Source organism: Macrobrachium rosenbergii, chromosome 51 (genome assembly GCF_040412425.1).
Source record: "Macrobrachium rosenbergii isolate ZJJX-2024 chromosome 51, ASM4041242v1, whole genome shotgun sequence".
Classification (NCBI taxonomy): domain Eukaryota; kingdom Metazoa; phylum Arthropoda; class Malacostraca; order Decapoda; family Palaemonidae; genus Macrobrachium; species Macrobrachium rosenbergii.
The window spans coordinates 30,528,251-30,553,126 of NC_089791.1; the positions used below are offsets into that span (position 1 = coordinate 30,528,251).

The window sequence follows — 24,876 nt, forward strand, 5'->3', positions numbered from 1 at the left end:
AGCATGGGCATTATCAACTCCAAATCTATAAAGACAAGTGCCAGCACACTTTGGACCCATCTGACGATCTTTCAGCGAGTTTTTCATTGTGTAACCGACATCAAAATTATCTCTTTTTCATTTCTCTTGAACTGCTCTGGCCTTTCAACCTTGTATTCCTGAGGGTGTGGTCACACATCGGTAGTACATACTATAAACTTGTTGACAACTCCTTACACACATATCAAAAACAGGTTGAATACAAGTCAACAATTTAATGGTAGCACTAACCAGTCCTTCATACGATTATCCAGCACTTACCAAATGTTGTTTATCCACCTATGGTTGCTGACTTGTTTTCAACCTGTTTGTGATATGTCTGTGATAAGTTGTCGACATGCTAAACACATACTTCCTCATTCCTTTTAACCATGTCATGTTACTAGGAACACCAACGCTGTATTTGTTTTCAACTTGTGTGTGACATTTCTGCGATAAGTTGTTGACAGGTGTTAAACACTTATTAGGAACATGAGATGTATTCGTCGTTATTTGTACAAAAAAAAAAAAAAAAACTCTTTTTACTAAAACTACAGAGGGTGTGAGGGTATGGTATGAATGTGAACGCATGCCATTAAAGCCTAAAATGAGCCTGAGCGATTCCGTGAGGCACCAGACACCCTCAGACATTGCTGTTATCGAAATGAGCTCAGTGCTTTTGCTCTTGAGGTTCAAAACAAAGTAAGTATGTTTTTTAGGAGGTGAGTCAGGTGGCCTCACCCTAGTTATGCTCATCGACTTTTCACGAAATGAACTATATCTGAGAAAATTCACTAAGATATTACCACTAAGAAAGACTACCAGTGCTCACTGATATCCGAGAGAAGTCACAGCATAGAAAGGCTAGCAATGCTCACTGGTATCTGAGAGTAGTCACTGCACAGAGAGGCTACCAGTACTCACTGGCACCTGAAAGAAATCTCTGCAAAGAAAGGCTACCAGTAGTCACCAGTCTCTGAGAGAAGTCACTGCAAAGGAAGACTACCAATACTCACTGGTATCTGAGAGAAGTCACAGCATAAGAAGACTACCAACACTCACTGGTATCTGAGAGTAGTCACTGCAAAGAGAGGCTACCAATACTCACAGGTATCTGACAGAAATCACTGCAAAGAAAGGCTACCAGTAGTTATCAGTCTCTGAGAGAAGTCACTGCAAAGGAAGACTACCAATACTCACTGGTATCTGAGAGCAGTCACTGCAAAGAGAAGCTACCAGTACTCACTGGAATCTGAAAGAAATATCTGCAAAGAAAGACTACCAGTATTCACCAGTCTCTGAGAGAAGTCACTGCAAAGAAAAACTACTAATACTCACTGGTATCTGAGAGAAGTCACTGCAAAGAAAGACTACCAGTACTCACCAGTATCTGAGAGTAGTCACTGCAAAGAGAGGCTACCAATACTCACTGGCATCTAAGAGAAATCTCTGCAAAGAAAGGCTACCAGTAGTCCCCAGTCTCTGAGAGAAGTCACTGCAAAGGAAGACTACCAATACTCACTAGTATCTGAGAGAGTCACAGCATAGAAAGGCTAGCAATGCTCACTGGTATCTGAGAGTAGTCATTGCAAAGAGAGGCTACCAATACTCACTGGCATCTGAGAGAAATCTCTGCAGAGAAAGACTACCAGTAGTCCCCAGTCTCTGAGAGAAGTCACCGCAAAGGAAGACTACCAATACTCACTGGTATCTGAGAGAAGCCACTGCAAAGTACGACTACCATTACTCACTGGTATCTGCGAGAAGCCACTGCAAAGGAAGACTACCAATACTCACTGGTATCTGAGAGAAGCCACTGCAAAGGAAGACTACCAATACTCACTGGTATCTGAGAGAAGCCACTGCAAAGGAAGACTACCAGGACTCTCTGAATTAATCTTGAAAAGACAAGAGAAAGAACGTAAGAGAGGGAAAGGGAGAAGAACGTTCTCTCAACTTGGTTCAAAGACCGCCACGCGTTCCTTAAAATTATAAAAAAAAAATAAAAAAGAATAAGTCTTTAATCGGGGACGCTGATAACGAGACCTCATTATCCTCTGAACTTTCCCGATAAGAACAGAGAGAGAAAAAAACCTTATCGCTCTGACAACTTCCCAAATAAAAGACATAAGATAAAAAATGATAAAAAATGAAGTAATTCTGAGGGTATGAACTTCTTGAAGTCTGCTATCTTATCGGAGTCCCGACTTGTTTGTTTGGGCGCCTACTACGCCAAAGATAGTGCTTACTACGCAAAAAAAGGAAAAAAAATAACTGCTTACGACGGGTTTACTTAAGTACAGTGGTCTGTCTTATCTTTTAAACTCGTGGAGAAATTCGGTTACATTTTCCTTAATCTTTTATTTATATCTTTACAAAATTTTTCGTCCTACATTTTCTTATCAGTCACATCAAAAGGTCAAATTTTGTTTTGGTTCGCTATTTGCTTACATATAATAATAATAATAATAATAATAATAATAATAATAATAAATAATAATAATAATAATAACAATAATAATAATAATAATCGGTCGTATAAGCGAATTTCAACAATGCTGGGTCTGGACACTACTTGGATGGGTGACCAGCAATGGCAAGGCACATGGCTAACAACCTCATCCCAAATATACTGACAGAAAACCGAACTAGAGGCACCTTCTAGATCACACCCCCCCCAGCCCCGCGCCAAGATGAAGAACAAGGAAATGATACAGAGGCCGAAGGGGAAATTCCACAGCCTAGAAATGGATGGAATGAAAGCCGACCAATTCGGCTGATACTCGAGTTGGCAACCTCCGCCAAAAATTTTTTTTTTATTGCAGAGGAAGTCAGACAATACTGCCCTTAATTGGAAAACTGCAGTATCTGCAAAATTTTCGAAACTGAGATATGCCACCTACTGGGCTCGTGACTCACTAATACACAAGTTACTGCAGTTACAGAATGATTCTCCAATGCCTTGCAAGAGTATTTAGGGGGTCCCGTTTGTAAAGTCAGCAGTAAGGGAAGGCAGTGTCTACCATTTTTCTCAGTTTTGTATTTTTGCAGACACTGCAGTCTTCCATTTTAGGGCAGAATAGGCTGAGAGGCTTGCTTATCTTCTCTCTCTCTCTCTCTCATAATTACCTCGTTAAGGGTCGTTGCTATGCTGCAGGTGCATCCTATAAACCGCATCCGGCTTCTCTTGTGCCTTATTTATTTTTATTTATCTGTTTCTTTATTTGTTTCTTTTTTTCTTATATATTTCTGTTTTTAGGCAAGTTATTTTTTACACGGTTATTTTATTAATATTCATGGTGGGGTTGAAAATCACATTTTTCTTCTTTTTTTTTCACCAAAGCCAATAGACGATTTCCTATCATACCTCTCTCTCTCTCTCTATAAAGTGACATTACATTACAGGCAAATATTTTACATAAAACCAGCCTCGTCTCGTCAGCCTGAAGTCCCCAAAATCGATCCCAGGAATAAGGGGGGAAGAAGTGACTGCTGCGGGGAGGGGAAGGAGGAGGTGGAGGAGAGGATAGGGGGAGAGGAAGGGGAAGGGGTAGGCTAGGGTAGGGGAAAAGGAGGAGTTGAGGGAGAGGTAGAAGAGGGGTGAGAAGGTGAGGGAGAGGTAGAGGAGGGGGGGGAGGGGAGGGGAGGGGAGAGGGGAGGGGAGGGGGAGAAAGAGGGCAGATGTACCGACATACCATGACTTGCACCTTATTCCCTTTTAAATAATTTTTTTTTTTTTAGATCCTCTCCGTCCCAGACTCCAGCCATTACAAGCCCCTCCCCTCCCCCTTAAGAAGGATCATCTCCCCTCCCCCTAAACCCTTTAGCGAAGGATACTGGGTAACTAACAGCTGGCTGGCGGCAGGACTAGCGGTTTCTGGAAGGGAGAAAGAGACCCCACTGCGTACGAATCCTGTTCTTGGAAGAAAGAGCCCGTGCGGGTACATAACTGTGAATTCTTCTTCTTCTGTTCTTGGAAGAAAGAGCCCGTGTGGGTACATGACTGTGAATTCTTCTCCTTCTGTTCTTGGAAGAAAGAGCCTGTGCAGGTACATAACTGTGAATTCTTCTCCTTCTTCTGTTCTTGGAAGAAAGAGCCCGTGTGGGTACATGACTTCTCCTTCTGAAGTTCTTCTCCTTCTTCTGTTCTTGGAAGAAAGAGCAAAAGTGGTACATGTGAATTCTTCTCCTTCTTCTGTTCTTGGAAGAAAGAGCCTGTGCGGGTACATAACTCTGAATTCTTCTCCTTCTGTTCTTGGAAGAGCCCATGTGGGTACATAACTGTGAATTCTTCTTCTTTTAATATCCAGACACTTATATAATTCAATAATCCTAGATGTCTCCGGTCTCCAGTCTATGTAAACCTCTTGTTTGAATTCCCTTATTATTCATCAGTCATTAATAATTTTTTTTTAGATAACAATTATCGTCAGTGCTCATAATCTAAAACAATTTTTTGTTGAGATATTGTAACTTGTTATAAGAACCAGGATTAATAGAGTACAAGAAAACAAAGATATGAAGGGTCACTATGGTAATTGTTTGCTCACACGCATTCTCTCTCTTTCACAACCTTAGGTGAGAGAGGTCCCCGTCAATCTCCAGGTACCGCTGAATTAAAGGATTGATATAATCCTCCATATGTCTTTTTATTGCTATCTGGGTAATGCAGTAGGCCTAACCATGTAAATAATAATAATAATAATAATAAAGGTTGCGATGATTTGTAGATATTCTTGTAACTGATCTAATTTAATAAGAATTAAACTTTGTTAGACTCAAGGCTTACCACTCAATGCCGGTGGATTGAGAGTAGGGACAGCGCCATCTTGCAATAAATTTCCATTCCTTGGAGCTGGCAACTGAAGGAGGTCGTACTTCAGATTTCTCTTATAGTCAGCAGACTCAAAATGCAGGCTACAGACTCTTGCATTTTTAATATTAACAGGAGTGATGTTGCAGAACTGCAGCCACTTCTGCTGCACCTCCTGATCTTTTGGAAAACGATGAAATTTCAAGTTCGGATTTTCCTTTCTCCTCTGACTAGATCTGCATCCGTACACGGAACAAGTAGCCATGGTATTGGTCGGGTCGTCGAATTAATCCTGGGACTGGCCAGGTGAAGAGCGCCTCAGTCCGGGTTAAGAGAGTTTCTGCGTTCTTCACTCTGGTGAGATCAAATACTGACTGATGACTTTCCTCTTCTACCTCAACCTCAGCCAGATGCAGCCAGACGACGTCATGCGCGAGACTGTCCTTATTTTGGTCAGAAGCGGACTAACCTTGTACTCTATTAATCCTGATAAGAACTGTCGTATATTTTTTCAATTCTCCCATTCTCTGTCAATCAGCGTATTTTGATAGAGTCGCCTGAGATTTTGGAAATCCTTTCTCTCTCTGTTTTTCTGGTCATGATACCTGTTCACAATTTCAAGGAGAGAGAGAGAGAGAGAGAGAGAGAGAGAGAGAGAGAGAGAGAGAGAGAGATAAAATGCAAATGCAAAATTTCCCGTTCCAAGGAAAACATCGATCACAGGTGTTGTGAAGTTCAGTGCGCAGAAGAAGAAGAAGAAGAAGAAGAAGAAGAAGAAGAAGAAGAAGAAGAAGAAGAAGAAGAAGAAGAGAGTAAACAGAAGACCAATTAGCGCTGGAACACGAGAATATTCTTCCTACATAAAAAAAAAGGGTCCGGCTAATTAACTTTGATTTAATACGTAGCCGTGGTAATGGTCTCTCTCTCTCTCTCTCTTAAAATGAGTGTCAGCTAAATTTATATTTTCCTTTCTCTAAACTACTACCTGGAAAAGCTAATTCCTCTCTCTCTCTCTCTCTCTCTTTGTCATGAGTCAAAACATCATCATATTTTCTCACATGAAGCCAGTCTTGGTAATTCCTCTCTCTCTTCCTAAAAATAATGCTGACTATGTGAATGCTGTCGTTACTAAACATTTATTAGGTCATTCCTATATGCATTTTATCTATTTCCGGTATGTGGGATTTCCCGAATTCCTCTGTATTCCCCTTCCAGCATATAAACACGTGCTAGTTTAAAGAACGGGATGTGTTCGACCCCAAACTATGACCTTGACTTTACCCCACTATACAATGAAGAATAAATTGAGAATAAATTCGGATATACAAAAAAAACACGATGGCTAGCTTACCGGTAAACTGTAGACGCTCCACTGCCTGTTCCGTTTGAGTTTCACCGGAAAAAGAAAGCATTTTCGTCGGCGTTGACGCCACTTTAGCTAAAGGATATGTCCGTTTAATAAGTTCTAGAAAAGCTTTGAACGGACATTCAGCGTTAGAGAGATACCTTTTCTTGATGCAATACATCGAAAAATACGAGTTGTAAAGGTTTTTCACGGTACCAGTTCTCGGTAAAACATTTCGTTTCAACACACGCCACGTGGATTTGATAGTGTTGGTATGGATGCTCTTGTCGTTTGGATCCACGAAATTCAAGGAATGATTAATTTTCAGATGATCCTTAAAATGCTGGCTCAATGTGTGATACGATTTCCAGCAATCTGTAATCACAACTGAATCTGGATGAATATTTTCTATTAATATTGGAAGAAGAGTTTCAGGAGATCTGTCGGGGGAACAACTTGAAAAAACGTGTCCTTTGTTTCGCGATCAATTCCGCCAACGACCCAACAACCGTCAACACGCCTGCCCTTCTGAATTTTTTTCTGGCCGAATTTGGACTCGTCAATTTCAACTACGTGTCCTGGTCCCCCGATTTTGCGATTATCTTTCACCAAAATATCGATGCACACTTCACGGCAAAAATTGTACCAATCGACTATTGTGTGGGGCGAACCGATTTTCAAGGTCATTTGCATATACTTCTGCGGAAGTTCGTGAATCCATCCGTGAATAAGATACAATATAGTGCTGAAATCCAGATGCGACCGAGAGAAGAACGAGCCAGTCCTGATTGAAATTCTTTTCCTGCATTTTCTTAAACTGCATCTCCAAGCGTAACTGTTGTGATCTTTCACGAGGGTAACAGTTCCTTCCTTACACCGTTCGCACGGACCACTAAAATCGCCTAAAAGGCCACTTTTCATTAGAAACAAACACAATTCACTTTCGTCGTCACATAACTTAACCAAATCGATATTAGTGACCGGATTTACAGCGGCAAATTGAACGTGAGTCGGATGGGAAGACGTCATGTTAACAGTTTGATTTCTGTGCTAGAGTGAGGGCGGTCGGGTAGCGTGGTCGAACTACTTACCTATGCGGAGGGATTTGGTTGTTGTGCGGTTGCCCCGGTAAACTGTAAACTAGCCCAGCCGACGCCCGTCGTCCTAAGGGAAAGATGAATCGATTTGCCAGAATTGTCCGACAATTCCGATTTCGAATATGGTTCATGATACCTATTTACAAATTCAAGGAGAGTTCTCTTTCTCTCTCTCTCTCTCTCTCTCTTGTTCTGGTCATTATACCTATTCACAAATTCAAGGAGAGAGAGAGAGAGAGAGAGAGAGAGAGAGAGAGAGAGAGAGAGATAAAATGCAAACGCAAAATTTCCCGTTCCAAGGAAAAACGTCGATCGCAGGTACTGTGAAGTTTAGTCCACAGAAGAAGAAGAAGAAGAAGAAGAAAAAGAAGAAGAATAAGAGAAAATGAGAGTAAACAAAAGACCAATTAGCGCTGGAACACGAGAATATTCTTCCTACATAAAAAAATAGGGTCCAGCTAATTAACTTTGATTTAATACGCAGCCCTGGTAATGGTCTGTGTGTGTGGGTCTCTCTCTCTCTCTCTTAAAATGACAGTGTCAGTTAAATTAATATTTTCCTTTCTCTAAACTACTGTCTGAAAAGCTAATTTCTCTCCCCTCTCTCTCTCTCTCTTTCTCTCTCTGCCATTAGTCAAACATCATCATATTTTCTCACAAGAAGCCAGTCTTGATAATCTCTCTCTCTCTTCTGAAAATAATGCTGACTATATGGATGCTGTTGTTACTCAACGTTGATTAGATTATTCCTATATACATTTATCTATTTCCGGTATGTGGAATTTCCCGAATTCCTCTGTATTCCTCATCCTGCATATAAACACGTGCGTAGTTTAAAGAACGAGATGTGTTCGACCCCTCACTATGACCTTGACTTTAACCCCACTATACAATAAAAAATAAAAATAATAAATTCGGATATACGAAATATATTAATAAATAAAGTATTAATAGATAAATAAAGTATTCTCAGCCAACGGATAAAAATTGCTAGAAAATTTTGAGAGGATGAAGAAGCAGAACAACGGGTAAGCGTCTGAATAAACAAGTGATAGAGGCTTCTCAAACCAGGAACACCCAGTTTTAACCGGGTTGTTATTACTGCTAGATTAAGCTGTCCTTATGCCAGCACAGACAGTCCGTCTCTCTCTCTCTCTCTCTCTCGGGCAGGACGTATCTGCCAGATTACAAGAGTAACACGCTCTTGCACTATACATCTTCCTTTTGACTTTGCAAGCCGCCTCCGTTGTTTGGTCAGAGTCCAGAGGTCCACACACACACATACACAAAGCCTCCCACGCCTTTCCACACACACGGGCAGCCTTGGGCAAAGGGTCCTCGTGCTGGCATAAGCTAGCTTAATCTTAGCCTACCAAACCTTTTAGCAGTGAGTCTAGGCCTCCAGGGTTGAGACTATCCTTGCCGTCGCTAATTCATTGTGTGTATCATTACGATTAAGAATGTCGAAAGTTGCTGCTTACAATATGCTAAGAAATAAAATTAAGAAAGAAGAAATACATTTATAGCCAAGGACGAACAATGACGATAATAAAATAATGAAATGAGGAAGACTCGTACTACTGCACTACCACGCTCGCCCACACAGACACAGGCTTCTTGCGTTCTGATTACTGGCCACAACAAAATCTTTGAGAAAAGAAGCCTTTCATTCATATAAATTCGATTACAGAGGAGCAAGTATTAAAACGGAACATCAAGAGAGAGAGAGAGAGAGAGAGAGAGAGAGAGAGAGAGAGAGAGAGAGAGAGAGTAATTTTCTGAGCAATCTTGCCGACGAATTTACTGCCGCCATCAGTTGCAACCAACGAAAGAAAAACGGGAACAGATCAATCGTAAACTTGCTCGAGGACATAAAAAAGGGGGAAGGAAAAAATAAGAGGAATAAAATGTCAGATTAAACGCAAAGCCGAGAAGAGACAAAAGAAATAAAAAAAAAGGTAAAGAAAATAAGCGGAAAACGACGGTTCTAATCAAAGACCAACAAATCTGTTAGCTTTCGCATGGCGGCGATTTGGCGGGAAAAATATTTCCACTGACAAAGTCAACACATCTGCAAAATCTCATTAAGGGAGCGAGGCGGGATTTAATTTTTTTTCTTTTACGCAAAACAGAATAGTAGGACATTCTTATTTTTATTATTATAAAAATAGCAGCAGAGTTATACCTCTGCTGTTTTGTCCACAGATGTGAACACTTCCTTTTTGTGTCAAAATGGTGCTGTGGGTCGCTTGGAGGTATGAGCATTTTATCATAGGCCTAAAACAAGATACCAATGTTTGGAATGTCATGTGACCAGTACAAATAATTAGCGTCATTCTTGTTCATATTCCAGAACAACCTGGTCTGATTCAGTCCAGCAAAACTGTCAAAAATATATAGGCCTACAATTCCTGGCGAGTAGGGTCAACAATTGCAGATGGGTTGGTACTATATTCTTCAGCCATGCTCCTCTCACTTTTCCAGTATGCTCGACCAGTTCGACCTCTTGGGCATTCCTGTCACCCATTTTGTTGCCTTCCAGCTGGGCTCAGCTTCCATCATGGGGCCTTTTCTTGAAAGCAAAACGCGCTTGCGCGGGATCGTGGCGCGAAGCCAAAACCGCTGCCGGCCGAAACTGCGCTTTAAATACGAATTACGTTAATCATTGTGTCGTGCTCCTTATACGCCTTGGTGTATATCATTTTCCTTTATTTTCTGGCAAAAACGAGTTGGGTGATTTGTCTGTCACCTTTAAGGTTCCTGAATGCTTCCGTAACGGAGAAATGTAAAGGTCTGTCAAAATGTTGGTATTTATGGAATAACATCAAGGCTATGATTCTTGAATTTCATCCCTCTCTCTCTCTCTCTCTCTCTCTCTCTCTCTCTTCAATCATGATCATTTAAAATCTCTCTTCCTCTCTTTTACATAATATGCACGGCACACTATCCTCTCAAAAACACAGTATCTCTGTTACAAACCAAACCCTCTCCCTCTCTCCTCTAAAAGGAAAAAAAAAAAAAAATGCGTCGAAGTTTCTTCAGCGCAATCGAGTTTTCTGTACAGCGTATATTGGCTTTGATCAAGGCCACTGAAAATAGATTTGTCCTCCGTGATCTCGGGCTCGGTTTGATTCTGTATAAGCCGCAGCCCATGAAACCTGAACCAGGGCCGGTGGTGGCCTATCCTATATCGTTGCAAGAGGCACGATCATGACTAACTTTGACCTTAAATAAAATAAAAACTACTGAGGCTAGAGGGCTGCAATTTGGAATGTTTGATGACTGGAGGGTGCATGATCAACATACCAATTCGCAGCCCTCTAGACTCAGCAGTTTTAAGATCTGAGGGCGGACAGAAAAAGCGGACGGACGGACAAAGACGGCACAATAGTTTTCTTCTACAGAAAACTAAAAACGTTTCTCTAGCATTCATTAAATCTCTCTCTCTCTCTCTCTCCCCTAAATCCATTCCCTTCCGATTCCTGTTCCGCGTTACTTCTCCTTCCATTCCCTTTAGCCTTTACATCGGCGCACCCTTTCCTCTTCCTGCTCCCAATTTCGTGCGGGATCCCTCTGCTACGTTCCCTCGTTTATTTTTCTCCTTTTTATTTCCCCCCAGAGTGACGTTGGCCATCTCACGTGATCTGTGTAAATTGGCCGGGCCGTGATAAAGCAGCCTGGAGCCGGTAAAGCTGGACATACTATGCCAAAAGGGGGCAATGCCTTAAGTCAGTGTGATTCGCAGGCAATTACTACGAGAGAGAGAGAGAGAGAGAGAGAGAGAGAGAGAGAGAGAGAGAGAGAGAGAGAGAGAGAGAGAACTACTGATGTTCCTTTCCAATTTCACCGTTCCTTGAACAAATACAGTTGCTTAAACACATACAATCGATAAATTTGTAAAGCTGACTTCTACATAGGTCTAGGACTATTATTGTTCAACCGCACTGTAGCTTGGTCACAAAAAAGTATTTCTAAGTCTATTTAAGCATCTTGGATTTTGGAGCTGTTAAGAGAAAGACCGAGTTCTCTTTAACCATCTTCTCAACAGTTTCATTCACTCAGCCGACCTTTTCCGGAGATTCGCGTCCGTTTATAAAGAGATCTTTGAAGAGAAGCAGGAATGGGCGAGCCAGCTCTGTTCTCATGAACGACGCCCCTAGTACCATAATCAGCTTCTGAACTCGGTTAATATTTACATAAGAGAAGTATTTTCCACTCACGTTTAATTGTATTGCAAATATGAATGTCTGATATTTGCGAATTATTAATTTAAATTCTAATCAGATAGAAGCTCAAGACCACAGCTGGAGTTGTACATTGACCGATATTCCTGGGTGATACTACTGTCTAGTCTGCGCCACCACGGTCTAGAAATCCCATCTTGCACGTACTCATAATTACTAGGAAAAATAAGAGTCAAATTAAAGAGTTCTCCTCTTCTTGTGCAATGTAGCAAGATATACTCGTAGATGTCTTCATCCCTCAAACGCAAGCGCCTGCCTTTTGAAATAACGAAGTAGGGAACGGGTTAGGTCTAGACACATTACAACTCATTTAGGTTAAATGTTAAAAAGTTGATGGGCTTGAGACCCATTTTCTATGATGTGTATCGCTTTCCCATTTTATCTTTTTCTTAGATAATTGTTACCTTACAATGACAGTCATTCGTCATTGATATTCTTATTTTTTCTATATAAAATGAATAACCACAAACTTAAAATTATGACCTTCTCTGCCCTACTCAATTAGAATGATAAATGAACAAATATGCGAGGGTGGATCGCCCTCCATTGCACCGAGACTCTTGACAATGACAGACGAAATGAGGCAACAGCCTGAAGAAGAAGAAGAAGAAGAAGAAGAAGAAGAAGAAGAAGAAGAAGAAGAAGAAGAAGAGGAGGAGGAGGAGGAGGAGGAGGGGAGGGGAGGGGAGGGGAGGAGGATGGAGCCATCACGTGAGCCATGCAGAATAAAGTAACGTCGAGAGAGAGAGAGAGAGAGAGAGACCGGCTGGCTGGCCGGCCTGCCATCTTAATTCTGGTGCTGAAAATGTATTGTGATTTATGGTAGTCTTCTCTCTCTCTCTCTCTCTCTCGGAGCCTCATAGTAGTATTGGCACATTCAACTCGCAAATGCAAGACCTAGACCGATAGATATCTAGGTGGCTCAATATTTATTTCATTTACGTCTGATTTAGATGTTTCTTGGAGTAATTTTGCAATAATAATAATAAGTCAAGGTTGAATTCCACTTCCGATATTTTGAGACCATATTTGTTAACCTAAATTCTGAGACCATATTTGTTTACTTATAAAAATAATGACACATACTGTCTAGATAAGTGTGGGTAGGCCTAAGAGTTTAAGTTGTCCAAATTCTTTGTATGTGTTGTTTCTGCATTGTTTATATATATATATATATATATATATATATATATATATATATATATATATATATATATATATATATATATATATATATATATATATATATATAATCTAGGCACCTAGATATCTATCGGTCTAGGTCTTGCATTTGTGAGTTGAACGTGCCAAGACTACTGCTATGAGAGAGAGAGAGAGAGAGAGAGAGAGAGAGAGAGAGAGAGAGAGAGAGAGAGAGAGAGAGAGAAACTACAATAAATCACAATACATTTACAGCACCAGAATTAAGATGGCAGGCCAGCCAGCCAGGCAGCCGGTCTCTCTCTCTCTCTCTCTCTCTTTCCTGCTATTTATCGGGAATAAATGGAAGGCTAACAGCTATAACTTTAGGAACCATTAAAAAAAAAAAGAACTAGGTTCCTTTTTTGGGCCTTCTAAATATAACCCTCGAGGATTAAAGCCTGAATGGGAGACTTGAAGACTCCTTCTTTCAAAATGGCCGTCTTGTGCGAGAGTCAGATAGTGGGTGGCGCTGTCTCATTCGCCTTGGAACGAGTCCAGGATGTTTATAGAGTTCATCATCATCTCCTGAGAGAGAGAGAGAGAGAGAGAGAGAGAGAGAGAGAGAGAGAGAGAGAGAGGGTTTCCCCTGCCGTAAACAAAGAAAGTGACTAAGTTTGGAAGTCTGAAAAACAGTGAACAAACGACTGATTATGTCAGGAAAGATTCGGTTTTCTCGATAGGCAAAAGCTATTGAAGATAGGAAGTAGAACTTTAAAAAAAAGAAATGGCATCTAACTTATTTATGGCATGGAGAAAAACGAAGCCTTCAGCTGTTGCGAGAAGATAAGATGATGCAAATGAAAATAGGAAAAAAAAAGTCTGAACAAGCTCCTTGTTCATCCTATATTTGGAAGAAAATTAAAGGACAGATTTGTACCTCGGTGGAATGCAACCGGAGTCTCGGAAGGTTTTGGGTTGCTTTCTCTCTCTCTCTCTCTCTCTCTCTCTCTCTCTCTCTCTCTCTCTCTCTGTCTAGCATGATTTTGTGTTGCTTTCTCTCTCTTTCAGTCTTGGATGATTTTGTGTAGCTTGCTTTCTCTCTCTCCCAGTCTAGGATGATTTTGTGGTGCTTTCTCTCTTTCTCAGCCTAGGACGATTTTGCGTTGCTCTCTCTCTCTCTCTTCTCTCTCTCTCTCATTCTAGGACGATTTTGTGTTGCTCTCTCTCTCATTCTAGGACGATTTTGTGTTGCTTTCTCCCTCTCTCAGTCTGGGACGATTTTGTGTTGCTTTCTCTCTCTCTCAGTCTAGGACGATTTTGTGATGCTTTTTCTCTCTCTGTCTAGGACGATTTTTTGTTGCTTTCTCTCTTAGTCTAGGACGATATTGTGTTGCTTTCTCTCTCTCTCTCTCTCTCAATCTAGGACGATTTTGTGTTGCTTTCTATCTCTTAGTCTAGGACGATATTTTGTTACTTTCTCTCTCTCCCTCTCTCAGTCTAGGACGATTTTGTGTTGCTTTCTCTCTCTCTCTCTCTCCCTCTCTCGGTCTTGGACGATTTTGTGTTGCTTTCTCTCTCTCTAGGACGAATTTGTGTTGCTTTCTCTCTCTCTGTCTCTGTCTCGGACGATTTTGTATTGTTCTCTCTCTCTCTCTCTCAGTCTAGGACGATTTTGTGTTACTTTATCTCTCTCTCTCTCAGTCTCGACGATTTTTGTTGCTTTCTCTCTCTCTCTCAGTCTAGGACGATTTTGTGTTGCTCTCTCTCTCTCTTCTCTTTCAGTCTTGGACGATTTTGTGTTGCTTTCTCTAAGTCTCTGACGATTATGTGTTGCTTTCTCTCAGTCTAGGAAGATTTTGTTACTTTCTCTCTCTCAGCCTAGGACGATTTTGTGTTGCTCTCTCTCTCTCTCTCTCTCACTTGTATGGCAAAACCTGTTCACCTAAGTGCGTCACAGAGATGGATAGACTTAGTATCGGCCTACGGACAAGATGACCCCGTAGCTCTCACCGGAAAACAAAAGTTAGACTCATGACCTCATTATCCTTAAGATAGGTGAGGAGATCTAGTATTTCTATCATACTAATACATACACGAAAGCAATCTTACGATTATTAAAACAAAACGTAAAGAAATGTAACATAAATGCATAATAAAAGAAGTATGAAGACTATAATGCGAGCAGTAGGTTACGCCGAAGGTCTCACGCCTATGAGATTAGACCACCTGAAAATATCTTTTATAATTTTGATGGCCACTTAAAAACGACGGCAGAGAACTTTAATTTGACAAAGTCTAATGCAGTTTACTGTATCGTAATCTACAGTAGATGTCACAGACGGTCAAATATTTAAGGAAAAGAGTCGAGAGGAAGAACGGTATCTTGCAGCTTTCTAGCAAAATGCCCAACTTGTAAATGTAACTAGTGTAACTCACCATTTGGTAAAAACAGGGACGGCACAGCCTCTTTCGTCAGAACGCGTTGATTTTTGGGTTTTTCAATCCCCAGCAGTCGGTATTTCATGTCATCAGCATAGTCCTCCGCTTTGAAATGCACTGAACAAATCAGAGCCCGCTTGAAGTTCACGTAGTCTGCGCGTCTGCAAGCACTGATCCATCTCCTCGTCATTTTCTCCTCTTTTGGGAAACCAAAGTATCTGATGCCCAAATTAACGGTCTTCTTGCTATTATTATGGCATCCAAATACAGCACAGACTGAGGGCATGGCTGCTGGAAGTTCATAAGACTGACAAACAGATCACGAACTAGGCAACTCTCCTCAGTCCAAGGTCCAAGATCTCTGAGAGAGGTCGGCTCACGCGCATGTAGTTTGTGACGTCAGTCGTAGGACCTTGGGTGTGGGGAAGGATGAAGTAAACACACGTCTTATCTCTCTCTCTCTCCTCTCTCTCACAAAGCTTCGACCCACAACAGTCGACTAATAGTGAATTACGCAATTCAACGCAGCCATTGGTCAGTAGAGGCGAACTATAGCTAAGGGAAGATTCCTATATCATCCCGTCATATCACCTTCGAAGAAAGATCGAGTGTTTTTCATTTAGTTTTGAGTTAATTGCCCGAGCGTTTGGAGAGAGAGAGAGAGAGAGAGAGAGAGAGAGAGAGAGAGAGAGAGAGAGAGGTAATAACCTCTCCAGGGAACAGAGTTATACTGGAATGCGTTGGTTTTCCCTTAATCCTCCACAGAGGGGTAAGGACTAAAGTTGTTTTGGTACAATGAACTCTTCATTTTAATCCTGACGGATTCCCGGAACCAAGATGACAGTTTAATGGAGATGGAATTGAGATGTACTAAAAAATTATTTATATATATAATCCAGGGATACCTGTGAGAAAATAACTATTAAATGAGCATGGAAAATAATAATAATCATCATAACAACAGTCACATCGGTAATGCTTTTAGTTTTCTGAAAAGAAAACTTGTGCAGGCTTTGTCTGCCTGTCCGCACTTTATTTTATTTGCCCCAGATCTTAAAATCTACTGAGGCTAGAGGGCTCCAAATTGGCATGTTGATCATCCACCCTCCAATCATCAAACATACCAAATTGCAGCCCTCTAGCCGCAGTAGTTTTATTTTATTTATAAGGTTAAAGTTAGCCATGATCATACGTCTGGCTACATCAGCATTTCAAGGGTGCAGGAATCACATATACTATTTCTATTTTCCATAAGAAAACTGTGGTCCAATCAGGAAATGAATACTTTCCACGGCCCATGAAACTCTCAGCAGCGGCCCACAAAACTCAGCCACGGTCCAGTGGTGGCTCGTGTTGTTGGTGCCTATAGCAGTGCTAGAAGTACAATTCTGGCTAACTTTAACCTTAAATAAAATAAAACTACTGAGGCTAGAGGGCTGCAATTTGGTATGTTTGATCACTGGAGGGTGGATGATCAACATACCAATTTGCAGCCCTCTAGAGTCAGTAGTTTTTAAGATCTGAGGGCGGACAGAAAGACAACTAGCCATCTCAGTAGTTGTTTTCGTTTACAGAAAACAAAAAAACTAAAACGGGGGGTAAAGAAATCAGAGATCTCTTATCTAATGAAAGAGCATCAGCGGCTGACAACCTCTATATCTGATGTTGGCAAATCTCCTACACCAGAGACCTGTGTCATTAAGATTGTAGAGGCCTCGACAAACGGACGCGAGAGAGAGAGAGAGAGAGAGAGAGAGAGAGAGAGAGAGAGAGAGAGAGAGAGAACGTTAGGACTACAGGCAGGATGTCATTCGATAGTGATAATGAAAGGAGAGCCCCCAAAATGGTATCTTGGACATTCGATCAGGCCTCAGCTAGGCCATATGTCATACGTTATAGCCATATTCGGCAGTGTGACATCGCTCTCTCTCTCTCTCTCTCTCTCTCTCTCTCTCTCTCTCTCTCTCAGACACACACCAATGTGCATAGAGACTCAATTAATTGTGCAATGATCCAGAAGTAGACGGCGAGATGCTAAAAAATATGGCAGTATTTTATATAAAATCTGTGAAAGTTCAATAGGCCTATCTAAAGATAGTTCACGCTTTCAATTCAAATGAGCAAAAATGCTTTCAACAAACGTAATTTTCTTGCTATAGAAGACTGCTAGATGCCAGAAGGTAGAGCCTTTCTCTCTCTCTCTCTCTCTCTCTCTCTCTCTCTCTCTCTCTCTCTCTCTCTCTCTCTCTCTAGGAATGGGGTTGCTAGCCCTATGACCTTTTTTTCTCGAAACCAGCCGATGCTGGTTTTGAACTATCTCTTTTAGTTTTCTGTAAACGAAAACTATTGTTCCGGCTTTGTCTGTCCGTCCGCACTTTTTTCTGTCCGCCCTCAGATCTTAAAAGCAACCGAGGCTAGAGGGCTGCAAATTGGTATGTTGATCATCCACCCTCCAATCATCAAACATATCAAATTGCAGCCTCTAGCATCAGTAGTTTTTATTTTATTTAAGGTTAAAGTTGGCCATAATCGTGCTTCTGGCAACGATATAAGGATAAGCCACCACCAGGCCGTGATTAAAAGTTTTAATGGGCCGCGGCTCATACATCATTATACCGAGACCACCAAAAGATAGATCTATTTTCGGTGGCCTCGATTAGACGCTGTAGCGGCTGTACAGAAAACTCGATTGCGCCGAAGGAACTTCGGCGCATATTTTACTTGTTTAAGTTCAGGAAAAGCTTTGCTGTATCAGAACATTATCGCGACAGATGCACAGTGCACCTACTGGTCTTTCAGTGCTCTTAGACTGAAGCAGATAGACTGACTTGTCACAGACAAAAAGAAGAACAGGCTGCCTGATGTGAAGGCTGCACCGGAAAGGATTAAAAAAAAAAAATAATAAATAAAAAAATAAAAAATGCGCCGAAGTTTCTTCGGCACAATCGAGTTTTCTGTACAGCCGCTACAGCGTACAATCGAGGCCACCGAAAATAGACCTGTCTTCCGGTGGTCTCGGTTTAATGCTGTATGAGCCGCGGCCCATGAAACTTTAACCACGGTCCGGTAACAGAAAGCTATTGTGCCAGCCTTGTCTGTCCGTCCCCACTTTATCCTGCCTGCACTTTTTTCTGTCCGCCCTCAGATCTTAAAAACTGCTGAGGCTAGAGGGCTGCAAATTGGGATGTTGACCATCCACCCTCCAATCATCAAACATACCAAATTGCAGCCCTCTAGCCTCAGTAGTTTTTATTTTACTTAAGGTTAAAGTTAGCCATAATCGTGCTTCTGGCAACGATATAAGGATAAGCCACCACCAGGCCGTGGTTAAAGTTTCACGGGCCGCGGTTCATACAGCATAACACCGAGACCATCGAAAAATAGATCTATTTTCGGTGGCCTTGATTATACGCTGTGGCGGCTGTACAGAAAACTCGCATTTTTTTACTTGTTTTTCTTTAATTTGATTTAAAGAGGCAAAACGATTCAATCTTTTCAGCAGACTTTGGATTTACTTTCAAAAATATTTCCGTTGAATGATTTTGAGGAAATATGGCGGCGGGTCTTAAATATATACCAATAATCTTGATTAACAAAATATTATTTGGAAGAAGAGAATTTCGGGAGCCGAATCCCACTCTCATGATTTTTAAAACATGAGAGTTAAAGGTGAATATTTTATTATTATTATTATTATTATTATTATTATTATTATTATTATTATTATTATTATTCGAATACATGAGTCAAATAGTCTCATGATTGTTAAAATATGAGAATTAAAGGTGAATATTTTATTATGAGTCAAATATTCTCATGATTTTTAAAATATGAGAATTAAAGGGGAATATTTTATTATTATTATTATTATTCGAATAATGAGCCAAACAGTCTCATGATTTTTAAAATATGAGGATTAAAGATGTATGTTTTATTATTATTAATATTATTCGAATACATGAGTCAAATAGTCTCATGATTCTTTAAATATGTGAACTAAAGGTGTATATTTTATTATTATTATTATTATTCGAATACATGAGTCAAATAGTCTCATGATTCTTTAAATATGAGAACTAAAAGTGTATATTTTATTATTATCATTATTATTATTATTCGAATACATGAAATGAGTCCAGCCAGCGAAGATCAGGAGATGCAAATGAGACATATGTCTTATTGAGCCCGTCGTTAAACACGTGAATCAAAGGGCATTGAGCATGGGTGCTGGCATAAGGCCAGTGTTCATCCCACAACAACAAAAACACCAGACCTACTTGCAAGTGACTGAAGTCGGGATTAGACTAAGCAAAATCAATTTTGATCGAGTGTTTCATGGTCCATGAGTAGGCCTATATAGGCCTATTCAGGACTAACTGTCACTCATTCACAAAATATGGCTGCCCTGCGAGCGGAAATAAGCGGAACTTAGGCCTATGTAAATAAAAAAAGGAAAAAAAATCAGTAGAACATGATCGAAAAAGCAAAAAGTTGGAGAGAAAAAGAGAGAGAGAGAGAGAGAGAGAGAGAGAGAGAGAGAGAGGAGTTCTAGTCCCATTTGGCTTCACTCTCATAACTGAAGACCAGTTTTGAAACAAAGGTTATTTTTTCTTTATAAAACTGGTAGGAGAGAGAGAGAGAGAGAGAGAGAGAGAGAGAGAGAGAGAGAGAGAGAGAGAGGAGTACCGGCCAGTTTTTTCACGGACTGAGTTCATATAACCTTCTGGTGACACACGGAACTGTTCTCGTAATTCAACTTTTATTCATTTTTTTTTAAACAGAAAAATACTATTTAGAGTTAGGAAATACCAAGGAACAAAGAATGTTATTTCGGACTAAATTGCAAGTAAGTAAATATATGAAGAGATAGATATATAGTGCATTTATCATGTTTGAGATGAACGTACCCTGAACGGTATATCAATTCAGAACACATCTGTTTGTTTGTTTGCCAACAAATTTCGACATGTCTGGTGTACTTCCCCCTTGCCTCCCCATTCTCTCTCTCTCTCTCTCTCTCTCTCTCTCTCTCTCTCTCAACAACAACAAATCCATTACGACCGAATTATCTTTCATATTACCCAGCAATATTACCCCATTTCACACACCACTGTTTTGTTTACACGCCCGAGAAGTTCCTTTCTCTCTCTCTCTCTCTCTCTCTCTCTCTCTCTCTCTCTCTCTGAGATTACAGAAATCATGCACAATGCGAACAAACACCAGGCACAGCGGGTGGGAATAAAAGTTTGTCACCGGGATACATTTTAATGTCAGGGGTCGAAAGGTCCGTTGGGCTTCCTACGAACAAAAAAAATGAACAGACAAGTCAATAAATAAATAAAATGATAGAAACCGGATGATATTCTCTTCACTTGCATACGTCGGATGCTGACTCTATTCCCCTGCAAGTAGACAATGAGACAGAAACGACATAAAGTATCTGTGAGGGAGAGTCTGGATGGCAATTCCAGATGAGATGTTTCTCCCTGCACCTGCCGTACTTGCTCTGGGCGACTCCTGCAGGTGTGTGCTCACTTGCCTTTGCTCATGTCTGGTGCAGCTGCCTTTTTCTTTTTTTTTTTTTTTGGATTATATTCCTGCTTCTGCAGCTGCTGCAGATACTCTACGGCTAATTCCTGCTGCAGAAGTCTAATGTGGCTGCTTTTTGCCTGTTCTTGCTGCAGATACTCTGCTGCTAATTCCTGCTGCAGAAGTCTAATGTGGCTGCTTTTTGCCTGCTCACTCTTCTTGCTGCAGATACTCTGCTGCTAATTCCTGCTGCAGAAGTCTAATGTGGCTGCTTTTTGCCTGCTCAATGTCCTTGCTGCAGATACTCTGCTGCTAATTCCTGTTGCAGAAGTCTAATGTGGCTGCTTTTTTTCCTGTTCTTGCTGCAGATGCTTTGCTGCTAATTCCTGCTGCAGAAGTCTATTGTGGCTGCTTTTTTTCCTGTTCTTGCGGCAGATGCTTTGCTGCTAATTCCTGCTGCATATGTCCAATGTCTGCTGCAGATGTGCTCTGGTGCTAATTCCTGCTGCAGATGTCTAATGTGGCTGCTTTTTGCCTACTCCTGTTGCTGATACTTTGCTGCTAATTCCTGCTGCATATGTCTATGTGGTTGCTTTTTGTCTGCTCTTGCTGCAGATTCTCTGCTAATAATTCCTGCTGCAGATGTGCTTTGCTGTGAATTCCAGATGATTCCTGCTGCAGGTGTCTACTGTGGCTGCTCTTTACCTGCTTTTGCTGCAGATGTGATTTGCTTCTAATTCCTGCTACATATGTCTAATGTGGCTGCTTTTGCCTATTCCTGCTGTAGATGCTTAGATGCTTTGCTAATTCCTGCTGTAGTTTCAAATGTTAATGCTTCAAATGGTTGCCTTTGTAAATTCCTGCTACAGATAACTCAGGCAATTCCTGGTGTAATTACTGTTTCTGATGCTTGATGTGGTTGCTTCAGTCTAAACCTGCTGTAGATGATCAAGGTAGTTCCTGATGTTAATGCTTTGTTAATTCCTGCTGTATCTTCATATATCAAATCCATATATATCTGCCTTTGTCTATTCCTAATGTTGTTGTTAAAGCTAATTCCTGCCATCGGCAAACTGTCAAATCCTAGTGTTGATTATGTCAATTCCTGCTTGAAAAATGGGATTTTTTTGATATTCCTGCTTCATTTCTTCCAGTTCCAGCTTGTAGTATGTGATTTTTTAATATTCCTGCTTATTCTGTCAATTCCTGCTTGTACCATGTGTTTTTAAAATTCCTGTTGTTTTCTGTCAAATCCTTGAAATATGTGATTTTTTACATCCTTGCTTTTTCTTCTGTCAATTCCTGCTTGAATTTTGTGATTTTTTTTATATTCCTGCTGGTTTCTGTCAATTCTTGCTCGTAGAATGTGATTTTTTTCATATTCCTGCTTTTATCTGTCAATTCCCGCTTGTATGTGATTTTTTTATACTCCTTTTCTCTGTCGATTCCTAAAGTTTTATCCACGTCAATTCCCGAAGTTTTTGTCCATGTCAGTTCCATTAAGAACTGCTTTTCCTAAATACCGATACATTAGGTACACGTAATTCCCACATAAATTTAACTTTGCCAACTCCTCCGTTCCGATACTTCTCGAAAACGATTCCTGACATTATTTCTACTGCAAATTTCTCTCGATATTTAATTCATTTTTATTACATTTTCTATATTGTATATATATAGACTATGGAATGTGTCCAATCGATAACAGTCAGTAAAGCTTACGTACCAGCAGACTATTAAGAGGAAACCTACAAACTTCCTTTATGGGGCTTTGCTAAGCTCTCTCTCTCTCTCTCTCTCTCTCTCTCTCTCTCTCTCGGGAAGAATGTGAAGAAGCGTTTTTAACTTCAAAGTAAATTTACCAATTGCAAACGATGAACAATTTTCACTACTTATGCAGTTCTGTGATTCCGTGGCGTCATTGCAATTCCCCGGTAAGTACAGACCGTTCCACAACAATACCTCGTTTCTCGAAGAATTCTTCAACGAGGAATCCTTAATTGCTCAGTGAGGAACCCTCAGCACTCTTCTGAGGAGGATTCGGTCTTATATCCGTCAAAGCTACTTTTTAACAAAAAAAAAAAAAAAAAAAAAAAGTGTGCCAGGGTACTGACTAGCTGGCAACTCTGCACAGATACTAACGAACCGGCAACTCCGAGACGAGTCTGTGTCGATTTTAGACAGGATTAGTGGGAAACGGCACGGGACTTTCAGCCTTATGATGAACCGTGTAATTTGCGACGTGCCTCCCACCCCCTCTTCTTCTTCTTCTTCTTCTTTTCAGACACTGCTCTATTCACCCTGTTCATCTTTTAACGCCGGCTCACTCACTCAACTGCTTCGTTTTCCACGAGAGAGAGAGAGAGAGAGAGAGAGAGAGAGAGAGAGAGAGAGAGAGAGGATGACATTGAACGGAGGAGGATAATAAACGACTTTCGTACTTAGCTTCAAAAAACGTTTCAGGTACGAATGAAAACAAAATTTTTACCTTCAGAAGCGGAGGTCAGCACTTGCTCAAAATGGGAAGTAGGTGCTTCTTGAGTCTTGCTGATTCCTTTGCACTCAGTGGCCGACGCTGAGGTATCTGCAAAGACAAACTGACATTAGATTCGTGTTCTGGGGCGATGACAGTTATGACGTTTTTCATGTCTTTTTTATTAAATAAGGCAAACGTCTGTCGTCTTACCATAACAGGTTGGTAAATAGAGCGTTGGTATTGCCCCATCCTTAAGCTTTTTACGTTTTGGCTGCGGTATTTGCAACAGCTCGTGGTACAAACTTCTCTCATACGCCTCTGGTCCAAAATGAGTGCTACAAATCTTGGCTGTTCGGGCCACGTCTTTTGACTGTTTACCTTTGCATAACCTTGCCCACTCATTCCGCAGCTCTTCGTCTTTTGGGAAAAAGTGGAAAATGACGCCTCTTTCCTTCTTAGTCTCCCGATACCTGTATCTGCAGCCATCAACGCAACACACATACGGCATTATGCAGTGATATGTATAGATAATGATACTCAATAATGATCGGGGAATTCTCTTTAAGTCTACCTTAGTTCACAAGTGCATCTTAAAGAAAACGGAGATGTATACTTTATTATTACGCCGTGACAGTCAGGTGAGCACTGAAAGGGCTTCCCACTCAGGACCTGGAGCAGGTACCTCTAAGATACGTCATCGCCTACGTAGTTATACCCCTCTCCCCTCCCCGCGGGAGGAGAGACTCCAACCCTCCAAGCTCTCTGGCCTTGTCACAGACGAAGCCTGCGCGTTCAGGACGAGACGTCAATTTCGGTATATGCTTTCGTAATGACCAGTCTTTTCTCTCTCTCTCTCTCTCTCTCTCTCTCTTCCAGGTGAATGATAATAAAAGTCTGAGCGCCTCAGAGGGCAACACTGCCTGCTCCTCACCCGTCTATCGCCAAAACAGGTACACAGTCTGGTTTTCGTGCTACTTTTTGCTCTGTCTCTCTCTCTCTCTCTCTCTCTCTCTCTCTCTCTCTCTCTCTCATGTAGTTCAGGTTCAAGTTTTTGTGCCGTCCCACTTACTCGTAGGCGTTGCCTGCGCTGGTGGAAATATGCAATTTTATCATTTATTCATTCCAGGGCTGAATTGCAAAGCCCCTAGACTGCATTAGAGAGAGAGAGAGAGAGAGAGAGAGAGAGAGAGAGAGACACGTGATATCTTAAGTAAATCACGAGGGGTTACAGAGGTTACATATTTTTTGTCAAATCCTTTTAAATCCAGCAAGGTTAATTTTCCCGTAGCCAAGAATCCCACAGTGTTTCTCTCTCTCTCTCTCTCTCTCTCTCTCTCTCTCTCTCTCACACACACACACACAAATGACTAAGTCTGCTGCGAGTTCTTCTAGTTTCATCAAAATGCTGCACTTACGCGTCGAATAGAATTAGAACTGTAACTCGTATATATTATATATATACTTACTGAACCAAACTTCATCACTTTTAAAGACATCACAAAAGCTAAGTTCATGCTCAGGACTTTCTTGAGGAGTTACCTTGATCTGTCCTTCCTAACTTAGCTTACCTGTGAAGATCTTCCTAATGTAACTTCTCTGTGAAGATAATCATCTCAAAACCACTCTTCCTAACCTAACCAAACCTAACTCATCCACGGAAACTCACCTAATATGAGGAAGTCAACTCAAGGCAATCTGTGACAAGTGTCAATTCGAGAGATCTTCCGATGGTTTTCCAGACTGTTATAAAACAAGTAAAATATGCGCAACCG

The 24,876-nt window shown here is 41.0% G+C and overlaps 1 protein-coding gene across 16 annotated transcripts in view; it reads right to left on the reverse strand.

Moving 5' to 3' along the window:
- The window catches only part of LOC136833254 (platelet binding protein GspB-like), a 214,499-nt gene that overhangs the window by 44,921 nt on the left and 144,702 nt on the right, over positions 1-24,876 (reverse strand). For 13 of the 16 annotated variants that reach the window (XM_067095165.1, XM_067095157.1, XM_067095154.1 and 10 more), the window contains one exon: positions 23,117-23,212. The exons of the other annotated variants lie outside the window; for them this stretch is intronic. In XM_067095165.1, coding sequence (XP_066951266.1) covers positions 23,117-23,212 — 96 coding nt within the window. The remainder of the gene's footprint in view (positions 1-23,116; positions 23,213-24,876) is intronic. 16 annotated transcript variants of the gene reach the window in all.